General features: G+C 39.2%; 1 protein-coding gene and 1 long non-coding RNA gene across 2 annotated transcripts in view; one reads left to right on the top strand and one right to left on the bottom strand.

The window, feature by feature from the left end:
* The window catches only part of nsg2 (neuronal vesicle trafficking associated 2), a 56,087-nt gene that overhangs the window by 11,167 nt on the left and 25,048 nt on the right, over positions 1-19,872 (top strand). Inside the window, exon 3 of the mRNA XM_038292084.1 lies at positions 8,570-8,680. Coding sequence (XP_038148012.1) covers positions 8,570-8,680 — 111 coding nt within the window. The remainder of the gene's footprint in view (positions 1-8,569; positions 8,681-19,872) is intronic.
* Positions 16,362-19,872, bottom strand: part of LOC119787978 — a 29,207-nt gene continuing 25,696 nt past the window's right edge. The window contains exon 3 of the long non-coding RNA XR_005281403.1: positions 16,362-16,397. This is a non-coding gene — a long non-coding RNA (uncharacterized LOC119787978). The remainder of the gene's footprint in view (positions 16,398-19,872) is intronic.

The following is a 19,872-nucleotide window of genomic DNA, read 5'->3' as shown; positions in this document are numbered from 1 at the left end:
CAGACCACGCTTCAATATTGGGCATAAATCGAAAATATCTGCGACAAGCTCACTGTGACACACTGCTGCGGGAGGATAACCAGGCCTTAAGCTGTAGCTGTAAAATACATTTTTATTATCAGTTAGTATTCCAGATTTTGGGAGCTGGATTGCTCCCTAAGCTACCGTTCTGTGCAGTTTTGTGTTCTGCTTTCATTTAGGATTGCACATTGAGTCTGATTAAGAGCTCTGATAGTAAGAGAAAACTAACTGCTGCTTTTATTTACCTAATAAAGAAAATACTCAGCAGCGCTCACCCTGAGAAACCAACAGTGCAGCAGGAAGCTTTCCTTTCTCTAAAAGGGCACTGCTGTTAGTCAGGTTTAAAAATGTAGACAACCTTCATTTATTGATGTTGCCGGTTGTATGAAAAGGTGTAAAATGAATCTTTTAATGAAGCGGCATAATCTCACACTGAAAGGACCAGAGAGCTGTGTATATTTGTATCCGTCAGATTTAAAATCCTCCTGCAGGAGTATGAGGGCAAGAAAAAAATGGCTTCTTCTTTTGTCAAACTCCTTTAATTAGTTTTAGCTATTTCTCCAACTGTAAATCTTATCTACTTTAAATTAGTTATCGCCATTCACTCAATTTTTTTAAGATCTACAAATACCTGCTCTACACAAATGTCAAATTTTCTTGTTTTCCCAATTTTTTATGTACTTAATTAGATTGAACTCTATTTATACTGCAGGGAAACAGAAAACATGCTGCTTTTGAATTACGAAATACATTTTTTTTAAATCACAAAGTATAGATACCTGAAATGCTTGCCAAAAATTCTATTTACATTTATTTGAACGCAATTAGGGCTGCCACTGAAAGAACAAATATTCAATATATTTTTTTTCCTTCATCATAGAAGATTTTCTAGCTTTCAATGTGAGATTGTGTTGCTTTTATTAAATAGATTGAGGAATATTTACCCTATATTATGTGTTGAATGCACTATGTATAAGAAAACCTTGAGTGAGAGGTTAGGAGGGATGCTTTTAAGGCCTGATTTAATTAGTTATTTTTTTGTGGCAGCAAATACAGTATTTTCCCAGGCGTGTCTGTTATCTCTAACTCTAACTGGCAAATACATATGGCTGCAGCAAATAGAGCCAAATGTATAGAGCTATTCTGAATTAAGCCCACCCCCTTCATTCTGGCTCTAAAGCATCACTTGTTAATATTTGCGATCTCAAGTCTATCTAATGTCAGGCGACAGAAGCAGTGTCTGGTTTGACAACACAGAAAAGAGCAGCTGATTAAACATTAATAATCTTTGATAAAAAAAATCCTTGATCCTCTTGGAAGTTGTTTTGCAGCACTTGCAGAGACATCCTCTCTTCTTTCTTATTCTCCTTGTTCTTATAAAACACACTGTTTAGGTCTTTATTCATAAGGAAACAAATGTATCCTAGACGCCATGAAAAGAAATAAGATTGTCTTGCGCCTGCCTTCTACGTTGAACTCTGCCAAAGACCTACGCTCCAACAGTTTTCACTCCAGGGATTACAGATAAAACTGCAATCATTGCTGCAGCATTTTTAAGGAATAACACACTTGGAAAGACATGTAGTTCTGAAAGATTTTCTGCAAGGAAGATCAAAACTGAAGTACACAATTGCAGAAAGCAAAAAGTTTTCTTAAGAAAATACTGTAAAATTAACCAAAATGATTCTTATTTGTCACTTTGGATTGGAGTAATTTTGCTTATTTACTGAAACAATACAGTCAGATTGAATAAACATTTCTCTCAAGGAAAATCAGCTGATTGTATCCAGCCATTGACTTGCAAGGCATGCTCCCCCTGGATGAGCTTGCATTTTGTCATTGACACTTCATTGACACTGCAGGGACAATGTATAGAAAAAACACCCTTTTAACAGGAAAACCCCTCCAGCAGAACCAGGCTCAGTGTGAGCGGCCTTCTGCTGAGGCCGACTGGGTTTCAAGGAGACAGAAGCAAATATACAGAAAGAAGTAGAGATAAAAAAGGTAACTATCAACGTGGAAACACACAGACAGGCAGGCAAGCTCCAAGCCAGTTCCTATGTCAGAGGATGAAAGAGAGCACATCCAGTTAGTCATAGTCAGAGAAACAGGACTACAGTGAAAAACAGGCCGAGCTCCAACATTTATAAACAAAGGTGTTGATAGAAGCAGCAAAGTTGATATTTCACAGTCACAAAGGAGCAGAGCAGATGCAGCTACTATGATGAGAGAAAGCAGAGAGATCATAAAATTATGAGCGAAGCTTAAATACTGCAGAATAAAAATAGAATGAAGCGGAATGAGGAAAGGTGGTCCTACAGTAAACATATAGCAGTATAAATATAGAAAATGGCTCTTGATAACCCAACTAATTTTGATGAGGTATGAGAAGGGTAGAGCCACTATACGCCCAAGGTAGAGCCAAGGAAAGATGTCAGTCTGGACTAAAATTTTCCATAAAGGCAACAAACCTGTAAACTGAATTGTTGTGGTAGTGGTGAACTCAAAAACAACGAAAATGCATTATTAAAATCATATTATTATTAAAGTTAATTACACTGCAGTATTATGGTTTAAAGGCATACTATGCAACATTTTTCAGTTAATTAATGTGTTCCATAACGTTTTGGATGATTAAATGAGTCATTTCAGGTCGAACAAAGGTTATCTCGGCCTCCCTGGTGGTCTGTAGGGGAAATACCGTACTTGCAATTGCAGGAGCCCTCGGCCCGCACCCACAGGCTCAGACGTCTCGTGCATCGCGAGAGTCGGTCTTGCTTTACGGCGAGAACTGCTACACCCCCCCAGTAAAAGGCATGCTCGTTGCTAGCGCAGTGGCGATATTTGTGCAGTTATTATGGCGGAACCAGCGAGAAAACAGCGAAAGCCCATGTCGGAAACATGGTAAATTTTCAAACTCGAAAATTGGAACAAAATAGTCACTTACCGCAGTAGACATGGTGATTCGTTGCGTTTGCCTGTCTGCTAAGCTCAAAACAACCGCGCCTGGCTTGACGGAGAAACCAGGAGAACAGCTGAGCATATTTACGACAGTGCACTTTTACTTTCGCCCTCTGGGGGGAGCCTCGCTGGAAAATCAACACCGGTTGCATAGTGTACCTTTAAGGCAGGACTTTTTAAGAATGGTCGAACAGCCAAACCAAAACAAACATGGCAGCGCGAGAGGAGATATGCATAACTGCTATTACATCTTTTTTTATTTTTTACCTAATTCATCTTGAAAAAGGAACAGTGCAAGTGAACAAATGTAAGTTGCTGTGGTTTCTCGTGGCGTCTGCTACTATTTTTTTCCTTAGGGTGACTGGGTAGAACCAAACTTTGATATGCAGGCTGTAGTTGTCACTTCACCCAATCATTTACTAAGATTCTGCTGAATGAACAGATTAGATGGGAGCAGTCCCAGATTAATAATTTGTAGAACTAAACCTGAGTGATCCACGTTATCAGTGCTCTCCAGGTTAGAAATGAATGTCAGGTTCAGCAACTGAAGCTGTGAATATCTGCAGCTCCTTCAAAAGGGATGCAAATATTTTTTATCTGCTGCAATTAAGTCTCTCTTTGTCCAGACTGTCAGTTACTTTAAATAATTTAACTTTTATTGATCTCACATTGGAGAAACTTGCTTCTGCATTTAACCCATCCCCTTGAGGAGCAGTGGGCTGCCATTGTTCGGCACCCGGGGAGCAGTGTGGAGTTAAGGGTCTTTACTCAGGGACCCGGAGTGCAGGCTGTGGGGATCGAACCGGATACTCGCAACCTTCTCAGAGCACAAGCGCACTGGGCCAACACTCCCAATGAACAAGGAATATGTTAATGTTCATGGTTGAACATACACTGTAAAAAAAGAACACGTTGTTTTAAACAGCATTAATATTTTCAAACATTTTTGCTGTAAATTGCATCATCTGATTGAAAAGCAACCTCATTTCAGACATTCAAACATTCCAAGGTCATATTGGTATTTAAGTAAACATTCCTCACGAAATCTTATTAAAAGGATTCTCCAAGGTTGAGGTGTTGCTGGAGGTGAATCATTAATCCACCGTTTCTTGATGTTGGACAGTCTGTAAGTCCTTCGGGTAGAAAAGAGGGCTGATAAAATACAGTAGTTCTATGAACTGGTCTGGATTGATCTAAGATAATCCCCTTAAGAAACGTTAATATTGCTCCAGAATTAAACATGCATAGTTTTAAATCAAACCTCCTAGAAGGCAGCTTTTATTTTAGATTTAATGCATTTTATTGGAAGAAGTTGGAATTTCTTAAAATTAGAAAGCTTGATGGGGATAGATATGCAATGTATTGATGAAAAGTTCTTGGAGTAATGTTTAATGATGTTTGGATTACAAGGTTATGTCTGGTTCAAAGGCAAGATTTTAGAACTGTTGAGGGATTTTCCCAATTTAAGAGACCCCACAGATGGCTGTAAGAAATAAGTGATAGAACAGTGTGGTTATACAGTGTGTTTTTTCCAGCTAGACCAGTGCAGCACATAACGCACAATCCAATTTAATGCTGCTGAATTTACACCTTTAAATGTCATTCATGCAGTCAGTCAACCAGGATTATGATCTTACCTTAGGATATTCTGTAGTTCCCTTGACCAGCAGGCCCCTGCATGTCACAATAGAAATTCCCATTGATCGCTCTCTGAACTCACCAATAACTTGGGGATTTCCTGCTTCCATTCTTAGCAGCTGGAAGTCAATATAAAAGGCATTTTTAGGTGGTAAAAACTGCCAGTGCCATCCATTGATTTTCTGTCACGCTTTATCCTACAGTACTCAGGGTCACGAGGGGTGCTGGTGCCTATCTCCAGCTGTCTAAGGATGAGAGGCGGGGTCCACCCTGGACAGGTCGCCAGTCTATCGTAGGGCAACACAGAGACAATTCAATTCAATTCAATTCAATTTATCTTTATTGTCATTGTCACAAGAACAACGGAATTTAAAAAAGTGCCATTGATCAGTGCATATGCTTAAAAACTAAAATCACTGTCCCACCATTTACACACAATATAAGAAATAAATAACAATAACTGACGCTAAACAACTAATAAATAAGAATAGTACATTCTCACACACATCATCCATGATGATTAATGGTTATTTTTGGTTGCATTTAGTTTTGTTATTGCTGTTGGGTAAAAACTGTCTCTAAGACGGTTGGATCTTGTTCTGATTGCCTGAAGGCAACAGTGTAAACAGAAAATGTCCGGGATGAGAAGTGTCCTTTGTTATGTGTTGTGCCTTTTTTAGACAGCGGTCGCTGTGCAAGTCCTCCAGTGAGGGGAGAGGGCAGCCAATGATTTTTTGGGCTGTGTTCACAACCCTTTGGAGAGCTTTCTAACCATTCACACACACTCTCACCTAAGGAGAATTAAGAGTAGCCAATTAACCGAACAGTCATGTTTTTGTACTGTGGAAGGAAGCCGGAGTACCTGGAGAGAACCCCGTCATGCAAAAGGAGAACATGCAATACTCCACCTCTGCAGTCACTCAGTGCTGGTTCCTTCTCAGTGCTGTACTCATCTACTCAGCTCATCTCCCGGTTGGCTCCTCAGGCTCGTTTTTCCCCTGATGTCTCCATGGTTTTTGGTTTGTTAAACTTTTTAGTTGGATTTCTGCCTCTGTTACCTATGGTCTGCAGTTAAACCTCTCAGAACTCATCTCTGCTTCACTCGTCTCTGCATCTGGGTCCTCAGGCAACCTAACCACCCACTGCTGACACTCTGAATTGTTTAGACGTAGCATCAAACTAAAAACTAAAAGTTCTAAATTCCAGTTTCTCGTTTAAACGGGCTTGGCTCAGTTGATACCACACACTGCAGAATATCAGACCATGACAAGCCAACATGGTGGATTCCCCCCAATTAATGATCGGAGGGGTATGTAAGTTTTACTGAGCAGACCTGATCGCGCTGAAGACACCGCACAGCAAGATTACAGTAGTAGCCATTCAAAATTCCCCCACTCTCCTTGATGGGCCCTTGGCCGGTTCCCTACAATTCCTTTTTAAATATCTAAAATATTTTTCTGTCATTATTTGTGGACATTAAGATCTAAAGAGAAGCATTATCTCCTAGTCAGACCCTTTAATTCAGTGAAAGGATGGAATCAGAGTAAAAAAATATGCACGCCCATGTGAAGGCCAGTGGCTGGAAGTTGGAGGGGATTCGGCTGGCTTTTGACTAGGAAGGGCCATTTTGAATGAGTGCTACTGATTATTTCTCCTGACTCCTGAGAGGCTCCCACTAACAAATAGAATTAATGGGCTAATCCTAGAAATAAAACTGAACCAAGCAAAACAGATGGTAATCTATAAAAATATATATTTGAAGCAAAAACAATGACAGTTAAACTAATAAACTGCAGGAAAATGCTTAAACTTATCTAAAAGTGTTTTTATGGTGCATCTTCCAAAGGATTTCTTATAGCTTTTAAATCAAATCAAAGAGTGTTTTTCTGCATTAAAAGCATGAGTTGAACTTAAGATAACCCCCACCTATATAGATCTTGTCTGGCTGTCTTATTATTATTTTCACTGAATAGTGGTGCGATAAACCAGCAGCATTTTATTAATTTAATTTGAAAGTATATTGAGGGAACAGCCAATCAGCAGAGCAACTCCTTATCTTTGTTTTGATATTTCTTTGTAATATTCCAGTTTAATCAACATTACAAACCCCAGAACATAATATAATAAATGCCATTTAGATCATGTGAAAAAAACAAAACAAAAAGAAAAATTATGGAAATAAGCCAATATTAACATAACTTAATCTCAGATTATGCTTTGCAAAAGGTAAACTCACCTTCAAGGCTAGATGCTTGAGTCTGAAATGACCTGATCTAACTCTTTATTTTTAAATTCAGCATTAAAAATGTTGTCAGACATGTCTGATTGGTGAAAGAATGAGGAAAACAACATGTATGCTCTGGGATGAGCACAGGACATATTAAAAGTATTTTTAAATGTTTGTTTTTTTGACATCTTGCTCTGTAAAAAGGCTTTTGTTAAAAAAGTGTTGGCTTCTGAAGCATTCTGGAACGCCTCTAATCAGAGATGGAGCTGCTGGTGGCTAAAGGCGTATGAAAATGAGTTACAGTTGATTGATAGCCACTTCACTGCGAAATAAGAAACAAAAGAGTGAGACGTGGAGATGAGGGAAAATGTAATGAAACAAAACAAACCCAGTTGTGCTTTAAACCTGGAGGCTGTCGCCATTTTATTGTGCAATGACTCCAAGAACGAGAAAGTTGTAGTAAAAATTGGGACATTAGTTATACCTAAATGACAAGCAAAACGTCTTGTACAGCTACACTGAGAACCGCGGGGCTTCGATGCCTCAGGAGTCCGATGTAATGCACCATATTCACCTACTGCAGCTTTCAGCTTTCAGATAAGAGCTCTGTGGAGCCAAACCAAAGCTTTGTTATTCAGATAGCAGAATCGGTTTGTGTGCACAGCACTTTCTGGCTTTGTCTCAAAGTGACAGTGGGCTGCTTAGCAGCAGCAAAATCAACCACAAGGACAGCAAGACATTGGCCTTGTTTTTCTCCTTCCAGTTTTCCTGTGCAGCATTAACCATCCTTTATCCTAAACCTTGCTATGGAGTATTGTACGAGGATTGAGAACAGTTAAAATGTTGTTTCAGAATTTCACTTGATATATATGCTCTGGTTTTTGACTTATATTAAAACATGATAACAACTGTGGGGCGTATTTGTTTGTGTTTTGTTTCAGTGCGTCATCACAGATGGATTTTGAGGTGGAAGATGGTGCCTCTTTAAGCTGGGATGTCAGATTATTAATCATTAGCACTTTGGGGAATGTTTGCCACTGAAATGTGCTTTAGAAATAAACTTGCCTTGCAAGGTTACTGCCTCCATCCAGCTGTTGAGGCGGTGCACACCTTAGTATTGCCAAAGCATTACAGGGTAACAAATTAACTCATTGATGTAGCAATGATTCGTGCACACTAACATCTAAGGTAGGCATGCCCAAAGTCGGTCCTCGAGGGCCGCTGTCCTGCAGGTTTTAGAGGTTTCTCTGCTTTAGCACAGCTGATTCTGATGATTGCAATTCAGCAAAAGCCTGTTAATCAGCTATCAATGTAAATCAGCTGTGCTGAAGCAAGGAAACCTCTAAAACCTGCAGGACAGCGGCCCTCGAGGACCGACTTTGGGCATGCCTGATCTAAGGGCATAAAGAGGCTTTATTAAACTACCAGACATAATTTCTTTTTCTGTCTGAGGATGGAGGCCAAGGTATCCAGAGAGAACCACTGGGAGAGCATGGAAACTTTATGCAGAACGAGAATTTAAACCAAGGACACACACTGAATAGTACCTGGGTTATAGAAAGCTATATTTACTTTAGAGATGCTATTGGGTGCTTTTGGGGGTTTCATGTTTTTGGTGTTTTGATGGTATTTCTGGGTATGAATAGGCTTCACTGTATAAGAAATGTGAGAAAATGTCAATCCTTGAGTTTTACTTTAACCTTTTTTTTTATTATTATTTAGGTGGTGGTGAAAACTCGGACAGAGTACCAGACTGAGAAGAAGCGGCTGAAGGTTCCGAAGGTGGAGGAGTTTACTATCAGCTTTACCGATGGGGTTTCTGAGAGACTCAAGGTAATGAATATCTCATTGTTCTTCTCTGGATGATTTACAATACAACTATAGTGTGTTGTTTTCTCATTGGAGGTCTAACAACTAACTTTTCAGTATGTTGTTTTCTTCTTGCTCTCTGAACTAAGTTGTACTTCAATAACTTAAGCCCCTGTCACACCTTGCCGATTTAGCCAGCGCTGAACTTTCTATGTATTTTTTCAATTTTGGGCGTAAACATAGTGTATTCATAACATGTTCAGAGCTTATCCCCAACGACAGCCTAACTTATGCATAACATACAGCAGCGTAATGCCCATGAAATCCCACACGTAATGCCTTCCCTTAGTGTCCTGAGGGGGGCAGTAATGCGCCTGGAGGTGCCCGGCCTGCATAAACAGATTTCATGGATCGCTGTATTAACCTAGCTGCTGTTTACCACCCGCCAAAAAAAAAAAAAGAGGGTTTGCAGGCACAGCAGATTCAGCTTCATGTCTGCTAGGAAGTTTCTTGGCAGGGAAGATCCATCACACACAGCTTCTCACTCACCCTATGAAGGGGATGAAGTCTGGAGAAGTAGTGATGGTTTCCACATGTGCACACACTTTTATTCCAAAACGCTGCCAATACGATGTTTTACAGTAGCTGTAAATTTGAAACACGAACAGCTGTCGTCTGGAACCCCTCAAATACGTTAATATACGTTGTAGATAAGTTATTAATAAGTTAAGGATAAGTTATGCACAATTTACTGATAGGTTTTGAATAAGCCGGACACCACGACTCATGAGTAACTTACACTTAACGTACCTTTATCTGTAAATTATGACCCACCTATTAGCATACGCTGGCATGCGTCAATTCGACATACGTACTTGCCGTATGTCGACATGTGCCAGTGTACTTCAGCGTGCTCATAACTTATACAAAACTGACTCATATTTGTCTTGTCTTGGTTGAGGTTTGGAGGACCCAAATGCAGAGGCAGAGAGGCAGAGGTGAATACTTGTAGATTTAATGAAAAAATGGTTAACAAAGGCAGTCCAAAAATCTAACTGAAATGTAACAGACATGGAGACATCAAGGGAAAACGCGTAGAAGGAGCCAGGGAGAGACGAGGGGAGACGATTGCAGCGATGACAGGACCAGCAACAACAGCGGAACCAACAAAGAGTGAGAGCAGAGGGAGAGCATATATAGCTGACAGAGACAAAGGGAGGGCTAACGAGCAGACAAGGAACAGGTGTGAGAGGAGACAACGAGGGAGCCAAGGGGAAAGGAACACACACACACAAGAGGGCAACAGAAAAACATGAGAACTAACAAAAATCTAGAAATTACAACAAAAAAAGGAATAAACCAATAAAACTAGGGAACATAGAGCAAAGTAAAGCACAATATAACCAAAACCGTGACAATATTTGCCTGATGCTTTCTAAGTCAAGGTGTGACAGGGGCTTTAAATAACTTATAAATGATTCATTTGAGATTTTTTAATCAACATTTTTATAGATATTTTAGCTAAAAAAGCTAAAGCACAATTGCTAGATACTGAAATGTTGTTTCCCTCAGTCAGTCTGATTTTGTTCATTTTGAAAAGTCATGGCAGAATGAAGCTGTTTTATTCGGATCTATTATTAATTTGATTATATTAACATCACAGGTTGTTTGTGATGATATAAATAGGTGATGTGGTGATTTGAGACAATGGTGAGTTAGTCCAAGATGGAGTTATAGTCTTTAGTAGGGCAAGCATTTTGGGTACTTTGTGTTTGGTGGTTGCATATATTTGGGTTAAGTTGACTCAGCCCTGTTATGCTTAGTGTTCTGCTTATGCTTAGGTCAAAGCAATAAAAGAGGTTAAGCCCAGCAGTGCAGAGGCTACTTACCAGGGAGATTGTGAATGGAATGACTGAACTAGCATGTTGATGTGAATTAGCTTCTGGTGCAGCAATCAAGTATGTGAATCTCTTATATCAAGAAAACAAGCTTTGATTTCTGGACGTAATGTACAAAAATACATTTATTGTCTTAATTTCACTTTTCCAAATCATAATCTCATCTAAGGTTTACATATATGTAGAAAAAAGTGTGTGATGGTGTGAGCATGTAAATCATCCAATTATTGCTTCAAAATCATCTGCATCAACCAAAACACTGCCTATTCGGTTCGTTCTGTCGTCATGGGAAACCAAAGCGATCTCATGTTGTCATGGCAGCAAAGAAAACCTCCCTCCAGGACTACCTTTATGGAGAGCAGAGAAGGGATCCCAGCATGAGAGCAGAAATGTGCAAATGTGTAAATGAAAGATAAAACCCTTACCTTAAAGAGCCCTTAAGAAGCAGAGAGAGAACAGAGAAAAAGTGTTTCCCTAGAGTAACAACACGCTGTTTTCAGGAAAAACGCAGCTCCTTTAAAATGCTGCACATTTGTTTAGGTATGACATTATTTAAATAATAAAATAATATAGCATGTTTTTAAAAAAACACAATTTTTCATATAAATAAATGTATGAAAATAACTGAGAAAGCTGCCAAAAATATGAAACCTTCACATGGGTCTTTGGAAAGTCTTTTTTACCATTTAAAAACTTTATATGTACCTGTATCTCTCTTACTGTTATTTGCCGTAGGGCTAATAACATTATCATGAAAACAACTAATCTAAAGTAATGGAGACATAAAATCATTATTTTATTAAGAGATGCATTACACAGTGATACTAGACCTAAAACAGAGAGCACAGACATCCGTCTATAGCCAAAACTGGCAGATGATGTGGATAATTCTCAATTTTCTAAAGAATTGTTCCTTGGCATGAGTCGCACCTCTTGCCAAAATTTCATTAAAATCCATTCATAACTTTTTAACTAATCCTGCTAACAATCATTAGAAGCATAACCTCCTTGGCGGAGCTAATGATATAAATATTGTATTGTATTACCCATTTACCTCCTTACCTCCCTTATAGAGAAGAATGGACCTGAAATAGAGTAGTACAGAATAAAAGTATAAATTTTACAGAATAAATATGATATATAATTGTGTGTGCATTTTGACAAGTCCAAAATATATAAATATTTATTTCTAGTTACAATGATGACGTCGACAAGAAAGGATTCCTCTCCAGAAGGAATAGTTGGTTACAGTCGCACAAGATGGAGCTGGGTGTTGCTAGATCCTAGTAACACCATATTAACTCTTAAAAAATGACTTTGCCTCAGCCCTAAATTTCTTTAAGCAGACTAAAAAATAAGCAAATTGTAACAAAGTCAAATGAGGTTGCAGCTTTCCTTCTGGGGAGGTAGGTTTTATAATGCCAGCACACTTACAGTGTGGGTTGCCAACCGTCACCTTGAAAAACGGAATCATTCCGTATTTAGAAATAGAAGTACCTGTCTCGTTTTTAATGAAAAAGGAACACACTTTTTCCAATATTACTGTGAGAGTAAAAAAATAATCAGTAAAAATCTAATGGAAAATGAACAACAAGGGCATGTTAGATACAGAACTTGAGGTAAACTTGTTTCCAGGCCCTGTCCTGCATTGTGACCAATGAGCTGACAACATGCATGTAACGATCCAGAATACCCTCATCCCGTTGGCCGAGTGTTAGCGAAGTGTTACCTATGGAGACAACAGAGCAGTATGGGGGACGAACGGAGTCATTTAAATGCCGACGCTGCTTTTGCAGGCAGTGCACCTTCACATAGCGATGTTCCTCCTGCAGATATATAGGGAGGAATGGGAAAATACTTGGGAGCAAAAAGTCCTTGATAGTGAATATAAAGCACAATGCAAATATGCACCTAATTCAATGCAGATTTGAGTCAAAGGGAGGCTAAAAAAAAATCACCATGCCAGGAGGTGTAAATGCAATTGGTTCAGCTGGCACGTACATGAGGTGTCCCTTTTTTTCAGAGAGTTTGCAACCTAAAGTACAGCTAAAGGTTGGAACAACAGCAATGAGCCCAGGAGGAGTTAAAGTTGTAGCTGTCTCCTTTAGTCTTTTTAATGGTTTTTTTTCAACCACAAACAAGCTTCGGTTCACTAACTGATATAGAATATTTTAAGGCTTAATAAGCATAATTTGACTGACCTGAAATAGAGGGGATTCCCAGAAATTTTAAATATCTTTATGAGTAATGACATGGTGGAACTCTGGTTCTAGATTGCCCCATAGTCTCCTGATAGAAACATCATCCTTGTTAGATTTGGCCTAAATGCCGCGATGGATTAAGCCGTCTTCTCCGGCTTGTCGCACCAGATCCGTTTTTGTTTGGCAGAAAAATATAACAATCCTTTTGATTTTGTACGATGTCTCTCAGTTTTGTTTTGCTGTGCTAAACCGTTTGTTTCACTTGACAGACGGAGCTGATTCTGCAGACACAGAAACAACCACAGGCACAGGGCAAAGAGTGTTGTGCACCCTTCTGTGCCAAGCAAACATTTCCAGTCAAAATGCTTGCATGCACATCTTCTCTCTCGTCAAAGCATTGCAGATTGTGTTGATGGATGAAGAGCGCAGATTGTGAAATGCTTCTTAATCTGCCCTCCCTTACCGCCTAGTCCCCATGCCATTTACCCAGCTCCCCCATCGTTCCTTACATATCTCTGCTGGCAGGACAGTTTGCTATATCTCTGTATTTCAAATATTTCCATGAAGGAACTTTTGCAATACAGCTTTACTTATACCTGACATCTCAATTTTTTGTAGATCAGCCATATGCTATATAACAGTTATCAATGGCAGCCTTGAGAATAAATAAACCTGCTGAAGTTAATGTCCAAATGTAGTATGGAAGTCCACCAGCTGGTTTCTTATTTCAATATATCAATTTTCTTCAGTTTCCCTGATTTGATAGAAAGTCTTTCTTTTATAGGAAGTTCTGCCATTGCTTAAAGTGTCAATGCAGGCTCCCTTCACCCACCTTCCTTCTCTTGATTCATAATAGAGGACAGTCTCCTTGATTCGTCTCTCATCGTCTGTCTCTTTCCCCTGCTTTCCTCTCATTTTCTCTGTCTCCCTTCTTACTACCAGTAGGTAGGAGCTACAGTCAGTTGGAGGAAAAGAAATGTCCCACCTTATTAATAAGCGACGACATTAATTCAGAGTTTCTGAATTTCTTGCCATTCAGATCAAGCGGAACGTCGAGAACTCCTTAGGTTCGTGAGACCATCCTGATCTCGCAAGCTTTCAAGGTTTCACTCGCAAATCAGTCTGGAGACTCTCCATTAAAGAAAATTTGGACCCGTTCACCAAACGAACGTCCAATCAGCGTTGGCTTTGAGGCGAGTTGAGGTGTGACGCAACGAGAAGCGCGACAGTTCAGTCTAAAGAACATGGCAGCTTCAGCCGATGAAACTAGCGTTAGCGTGGCTATCGAGCAAGTTTTATCGGAATTACAGAATATTTCTTCACTGAAAGAAGAGCAAAACACTGCTCTGGAGGCTCTTCTCAGAGGAAAAGATGTTTTTGCTCTTCTCCCGACTGGTTTCAGCAAGAGTTTGATCTATCGATTGGCTTGTGCCTGGCTTGTGGTTGTGTTTTCGTCGTCGCTCTGTTAGTACGTCATATGCTTCGTTGATCTGATTGGTTTATTTGGCCCGTCTATCACCAACTTAGGCCAATCAGCTAACCAGTATTTTCGCCCCTTCCCAAAATTACTTCAACGGAAGGTTTCCAGATGGATATGCAGAGCAAATCCAGCAAATCCATCTGGCGGAGTCAGGTTAAGAAATCCTTGCAATACGGCGGAAAATTGTAATGCCCTGAAAGTCAACAACTGCTGAACAAGTTTTATACAGTGAAAAGCAGGTTGCACTGTTCAATAGGAAACATAACCCTTGTTTTTAACAGAAATTACTAACAAAACATTACTTTGAAGGAAGATAAGTAAAGATGTCTTGGCTTTTTAAGTGTTGGCTTTCAAAGTAAATTTTGCGTCAAGTGTTGATGCATTTAAAGTCAACAGCTAAACCACACTGATACCTCACGTGACATCATCATGGGAAAATCGGATAAAATCAGGGAAGATATCAGGGAGAGAATAATAAACCTAGACGAGCCTGATTTATCCTTTGGGCGATTTCCAGATGCCTGAAGGTGCCCCGTTTATCTCTTAAACCAATTACATGAAAAGAAGCAAGAGAATACCCAGCTACCGGGAAGGAGACGAGTTCGCTGTCATGAAGCTGAATTTAGTGTTCTGCAAAATGTTCATAGCAATGCCAAAAAAAAAAGCTAATTACTTGTGAATTCGATGGCTGAAGCTGTTAGAGAGTGTTACCATCCAGGGCAACACAAATTATTACTTTAACAGCAACATCAAAATCAGATAACAGGGAAGCATTTAATCTATTAGGATTTTCGAATGGATTATAAACCAAACATGACCTGAATCTTTTGTTTTTGTTGTTGTTTTCCATCTGTGATGCAACTTAAAAACATTCTGATAATGTTCTTGTTTTCGCCTCTGATGCTGAGGAAACACATGGAAAAACAAAATGCTCTCCATCAAAACATTGAATAGAGGACGATTTGGTGTTTTACTAAAATTCCCCTGCCAACTTTTGCTATTTTTTCCAGGCATGCAGATTTTCCCTTTAAGGGATCCTATACAAATATTTATCAGTGGCAGAGAAAAGGCATTAAGTTGGTGCTGTAGGGCAGGGATTAAAAGAGGCAGTAATGGAGCTTGATTAAAAAGGTTAATCGTATTCACACTTTATCTCTTATACACAAAACCATACAACAAGACTTTACATATTTCCACTTATATTTATATCCCAACGCTCACGTTAGAACCAAATCAGACACTCGGCTCACCGGCAGAAGGTAGTGGGGCTTTGCAAGGAGCTGAGATAGCCGTCTTCCAAAACAATTATCCCATTATTACTTTCATTTTTGCCTTCAGATAAAAGCTTTGCTGCAGCCTCCGCACACGGCCTGTACTGTTCATCACGTTGAAGGTAATTACCGCTGTAGGTTGGACACGGTACACATTCTCCAGTTCCATGTACCGCTCATGCTTTCTGTGGATGACTAAGGGTGCACTGATTATGGGGAGTGTTTAAAGCCTTCATCGGTTTTCAAACACCCACACTGATGCACACATACTCTTAACTGACTAAAAGAAAACAACAGCAGTGGGATTACTGTGATTCACGTTGTTCAAGCAGAGGCTGAACTTTGTGGGATGTTCAAGAACTCTGCTGTGGATGGAATGGATTGTTTTATTTTTGTTTAAGAAAACAGTTTACATAAAATAAAACATGTTTTAAATCCTATTCTTTTAACCCATTTGGCTAAACACCTGACCTGCTGCATTTCTATCTTTGAAATGCAGCAGGTCTATCTTCATTTCTATCTTTGACAAGCTTCTATGAAGCTTGTCAAATTGGGAATATAGCCATCAGGATAGCAACTTAAACAAAAAAAGTTAACCTCCTGTTTGAATCCCAGCTCAGTTAGAAACTCGGTTGATCCTTCCAGGGAGTGAAGGTCCAAGAAATCCAGTTTGCAGGATGACTTCCTGCCGAGAGGCAAAGACAAAAACAAAGTTAAACTCAGGTTGACAAAGCTCAGCTTGACTCAGCAAAAACTCAGCTTGGCTAGAGTACCCTAAACTGGCAAACACTCTGGCGTCGAAGAAGTGGCAGTCAGCAGCTTAAGAACACTCCGTTTAACGAGGAAACCATCAGCAGGTGTGTGAGGAGGCGGACCAGGACCAGGCGCCTCCTGGTGGATGAAAGGAGACATACACAGAAACACAAAAACAGGAGTCCTGACACATGTGGCAAATGACTGCAGCTCTCCATTATTAAACCAAAAACATATAAAAGTGAGGACATTAGCATGTGTCACACACATTGCATGTCACAATGTAATGTATTTTAATGTATGTTTTACTCTGTGAGGTAGACTTTGTTTCAAACAAAGGATTTTAGTGAACCTTATAATTCCTAGTGAAGGACAGGGACGTCAGGAGTTCCTTATTCTAAATTAACTGATGATAGGAAGCATACTGCTTCCTGCTCCTATCATCTTCTGAACTGACAGTTCTATTCAGATAGCAGTTATTGTGCCGACGCGCTATTGTCATGGCTTCATTGTCTTTGATTTGAGATATTCACACTAATCCAAAGTCTTAAGTTATATGTCAGTGCTTAAAGTCTCCTCTGCTTTATGGCTGACTGAGAGACCAGAGAGCTTAATACTATCAAGGATGCGGAGAACAGCAGCTAAAACGAAGCTTTTATTTGATATTTGGTTTGATTGAGTTATATGATGGCTGATGTTTTGCTTTACTTCTTATTTCAAATTTAATATGAAGCATCTACTATTACATCAGCATACACACGTGTAAATGCATATGTATGAGTCCATCCATCCATCCATCCATCCATCCATCCATCCATCCTTCCGCGAGTGGTACTGCTGCCCATCTTTAGCTGTCAATGTGTGAATGGCGGGGTACACCCTGGGCGGTTCATCAGGGCAACACAGACAAACAACCATTCACACACTGGGAGAACTAACCTAACAGCAATGTTTTTGGACTGTTGGAGGAAGCCGGAGTATCTGTAGAGAACCCACAAATGCACAGGGAGAACATTCAAACTCCCTGCAGAATGAGCCAGGACCAGGAATCGAACCAGGAACCTTCTTGCTGCAAAACAACAGTGGTACCCACTGCGCCACTGTGCAGCCCCCTCTCATCCAATCCATATACAAGAAACAATAGAATAACATGGCACTTACTAAATGAACCGTCACTAAAAGTTTCAGGTGAAGATCTGAAAATCTGACTGATAAAATGTAACAAACAGGTTGTAAAGTTCTTCTAAAATGATACTAATTCTTCTAAAATGAGATGTCTGGTTAGATTACTTTTTGTGTGCTTTAATGGACACATTTCCATGCCAACATTAAGTTTTGCTAAAGAACGTTGGAGATCAGACAGCATTAGGAAGACCAAGGAGGACAGCAGACACATCAGGAAGACAGAAATGGACAATTCAAGCAGGTGTTAAATTATAGAACCCCCCACACAAACACACACTTTGCAGTTTTATCCATCATCACTTTTAACTGTTATGAATGTGCTAGTAGTAGACTGAACATGGGCCGGTATTAAATTCTGATTAGTTCATAATCTTAAGCAAAAATAACACAGTATTATGACTGAAGCTATAAAGCTATGAAGCTATAAATTGTGTTATTTTACTGCAGTAAAAAAGAAAAGAGAAAAAAAGAGAAACGCTTGCTGAATCGTGGGCTGATCTTCAACATAATCTCTATAATCAAAGTCAACTTTAATTGTTGGAGGTGGCTGTTTTTAGATCACTGTGTCATGCAAAAATGCCCCTTTATGTGGCCATTCATACGTTTTTTTTTTAATCTAATGCTATGATTAACAGAGTTTATTTAATAGTATGACAACAATTCCAGTGTTTTAATAGATGAGACAACCAAGGTACACTGCACAGGTATTTTATTGGCCTAATGTGTCACGTTGGAAATTAATATGGTTTTAATGTTTATATTTATATATTTATATATTTAATTTATCATTACATGTACCAACAAGCAACAGAAATTCTAAGCATGTATTCAGTACTTTTAGTCGTTCACTTAAAACAAATCAAATTCAACATCTCCTACTGTACATGCTTTGACTGACAGTTAAAGGTAGGTTCTTCATTTTAAAACAGCATCAATTTCACCTTTGATTAATTGCACAGTCCCATTAAGATGCAAGTAATGTTCTTACTCTTGACCATTACATTCCGTCTTCTTGCGTTTGCAGAAGCATTACCTAATAGTGAACTTTAATGAGTTTCAGGCTTCAGCAGTGTGCAGAAGATACGTTTTTAGACATCATTCGGCCTGTAAAGCTAGTAGATACAGGGGAGCGCGGGGAAGGGGTTATGATGCTAACAATGCACCTGTGAAATCGGACCACTTTTTCTGTGGAATAGATTTATAGATCAAAAGACGGTAAGATGGAAAAAACAGTAGTTTTTAAACCGGCCATGCCTAGCACAGACCCACAGCTCAGGTGCCCACCTGTTAACAAGACAATCATTAGTGATGTATTCTAAAATCTGGCCTGGAGGGGTGAAAAAAGGAATACCCTTGCTAAAAGAAAGTGAGAGAAAAGGCTGTTGTTCCATGGGACCAGAACTGAACTTTGTGGCCTATACAAAAAAATAACTGAGTGATAAAAAAGAACAACACTGATTAAAAAAAAGAAAGATAAAAATATTACTATGATGAAGCACGGTGGTGGCAAGATATGCAGTAATGAAAAGATGGATAGAGCAAAGTATTGGAAGATAATCAGTTAGATACTGAAATAGATTAAAAGTTCATTTGAAAAGCACTGTAGATATTACACAATACAAAGCAATTTCAGATGTTAACAAATTCGTTTTTATGCTTTAATCTAGAATAGCTTGAAGGAAAAATAAAAGAAGTGTATGCATTGGGAAGACATTACTGATTTAGAACATTAAAAAACATTTGTGTTAAATGTCTTAAATCTTACATTGGAAACATACCAGATAAAAACAGGGCTTTGGTAATTCATTGTTCATGCTGATAGAACAAAGGAACAAAGTGTGAGGTCAAGGTGTCCCCTTTTCTGCTCCACTTTGCTGCTGCTGTTCTGACAAGCTGAGCAATTAGAAAAATAGGCTGACTGCAGAGGACCAATCTGACCTGCCACTTCCTCCTATGTTGTTTCCTCTCACTTTAACATTTGTCCTCATAGTTCATCCATCTCCTGTACATTTGCTCAAAAGCTCCAAACAATAATTATATACATGTTCAGGAGAAAAGCTTAACATGCGTTTTAAATATTACCCACTTTGGCTTCCATCTGTTAAAATGGGTACACATTTGCTGGAATCTTATTTTCTTTTCTTTTATGTGTTTGTTGACATTGAAGGCCTCGGTAGTCTGGCTGGGTGTTGCTTGAGCAGTTGGCTGCTTAGTGTATAGTCTTAAGAAGTGATAAAAGTAAAGCCTATTTCTTTTTTTAAATAATGCATTTTGAATCTTTTCCAAAGCACAGGGGAAGGACAAATACATCTTTAATTTCATGAGCTGGAGTTTTTCCATCTAGCAGAAATAACTCTGTGTAGGTGTGCTGCATCATTTTTCTCTTTCCTCTCTAACCTTCCTCTATGCAGTTTGATGACGTTCTTAA

The sequence above is a fragment of the Cyprinodon tularosa genome, unplaced genomic scaffold (assembly GCF_016077235.1).
Source record: "Cyprinodon tularosa strain WSP-4 unplaced genomic scaffold, ASM1607723v1 ctg307, whole genome shotgun sequence".
Taxonomy (NCBI): domain Eukaryota; kingdom Metazoa; phylum Chordata; class Actinopteri; order Cyprinodontiformes; family Cyprinodontidae; genus Cyprinodon; species Cyprinodon tularosa.
Note: the sequence above shows the minus strand (reverse complement) of the source record. Positions and strands in the feature narration are given on the sequence as shown.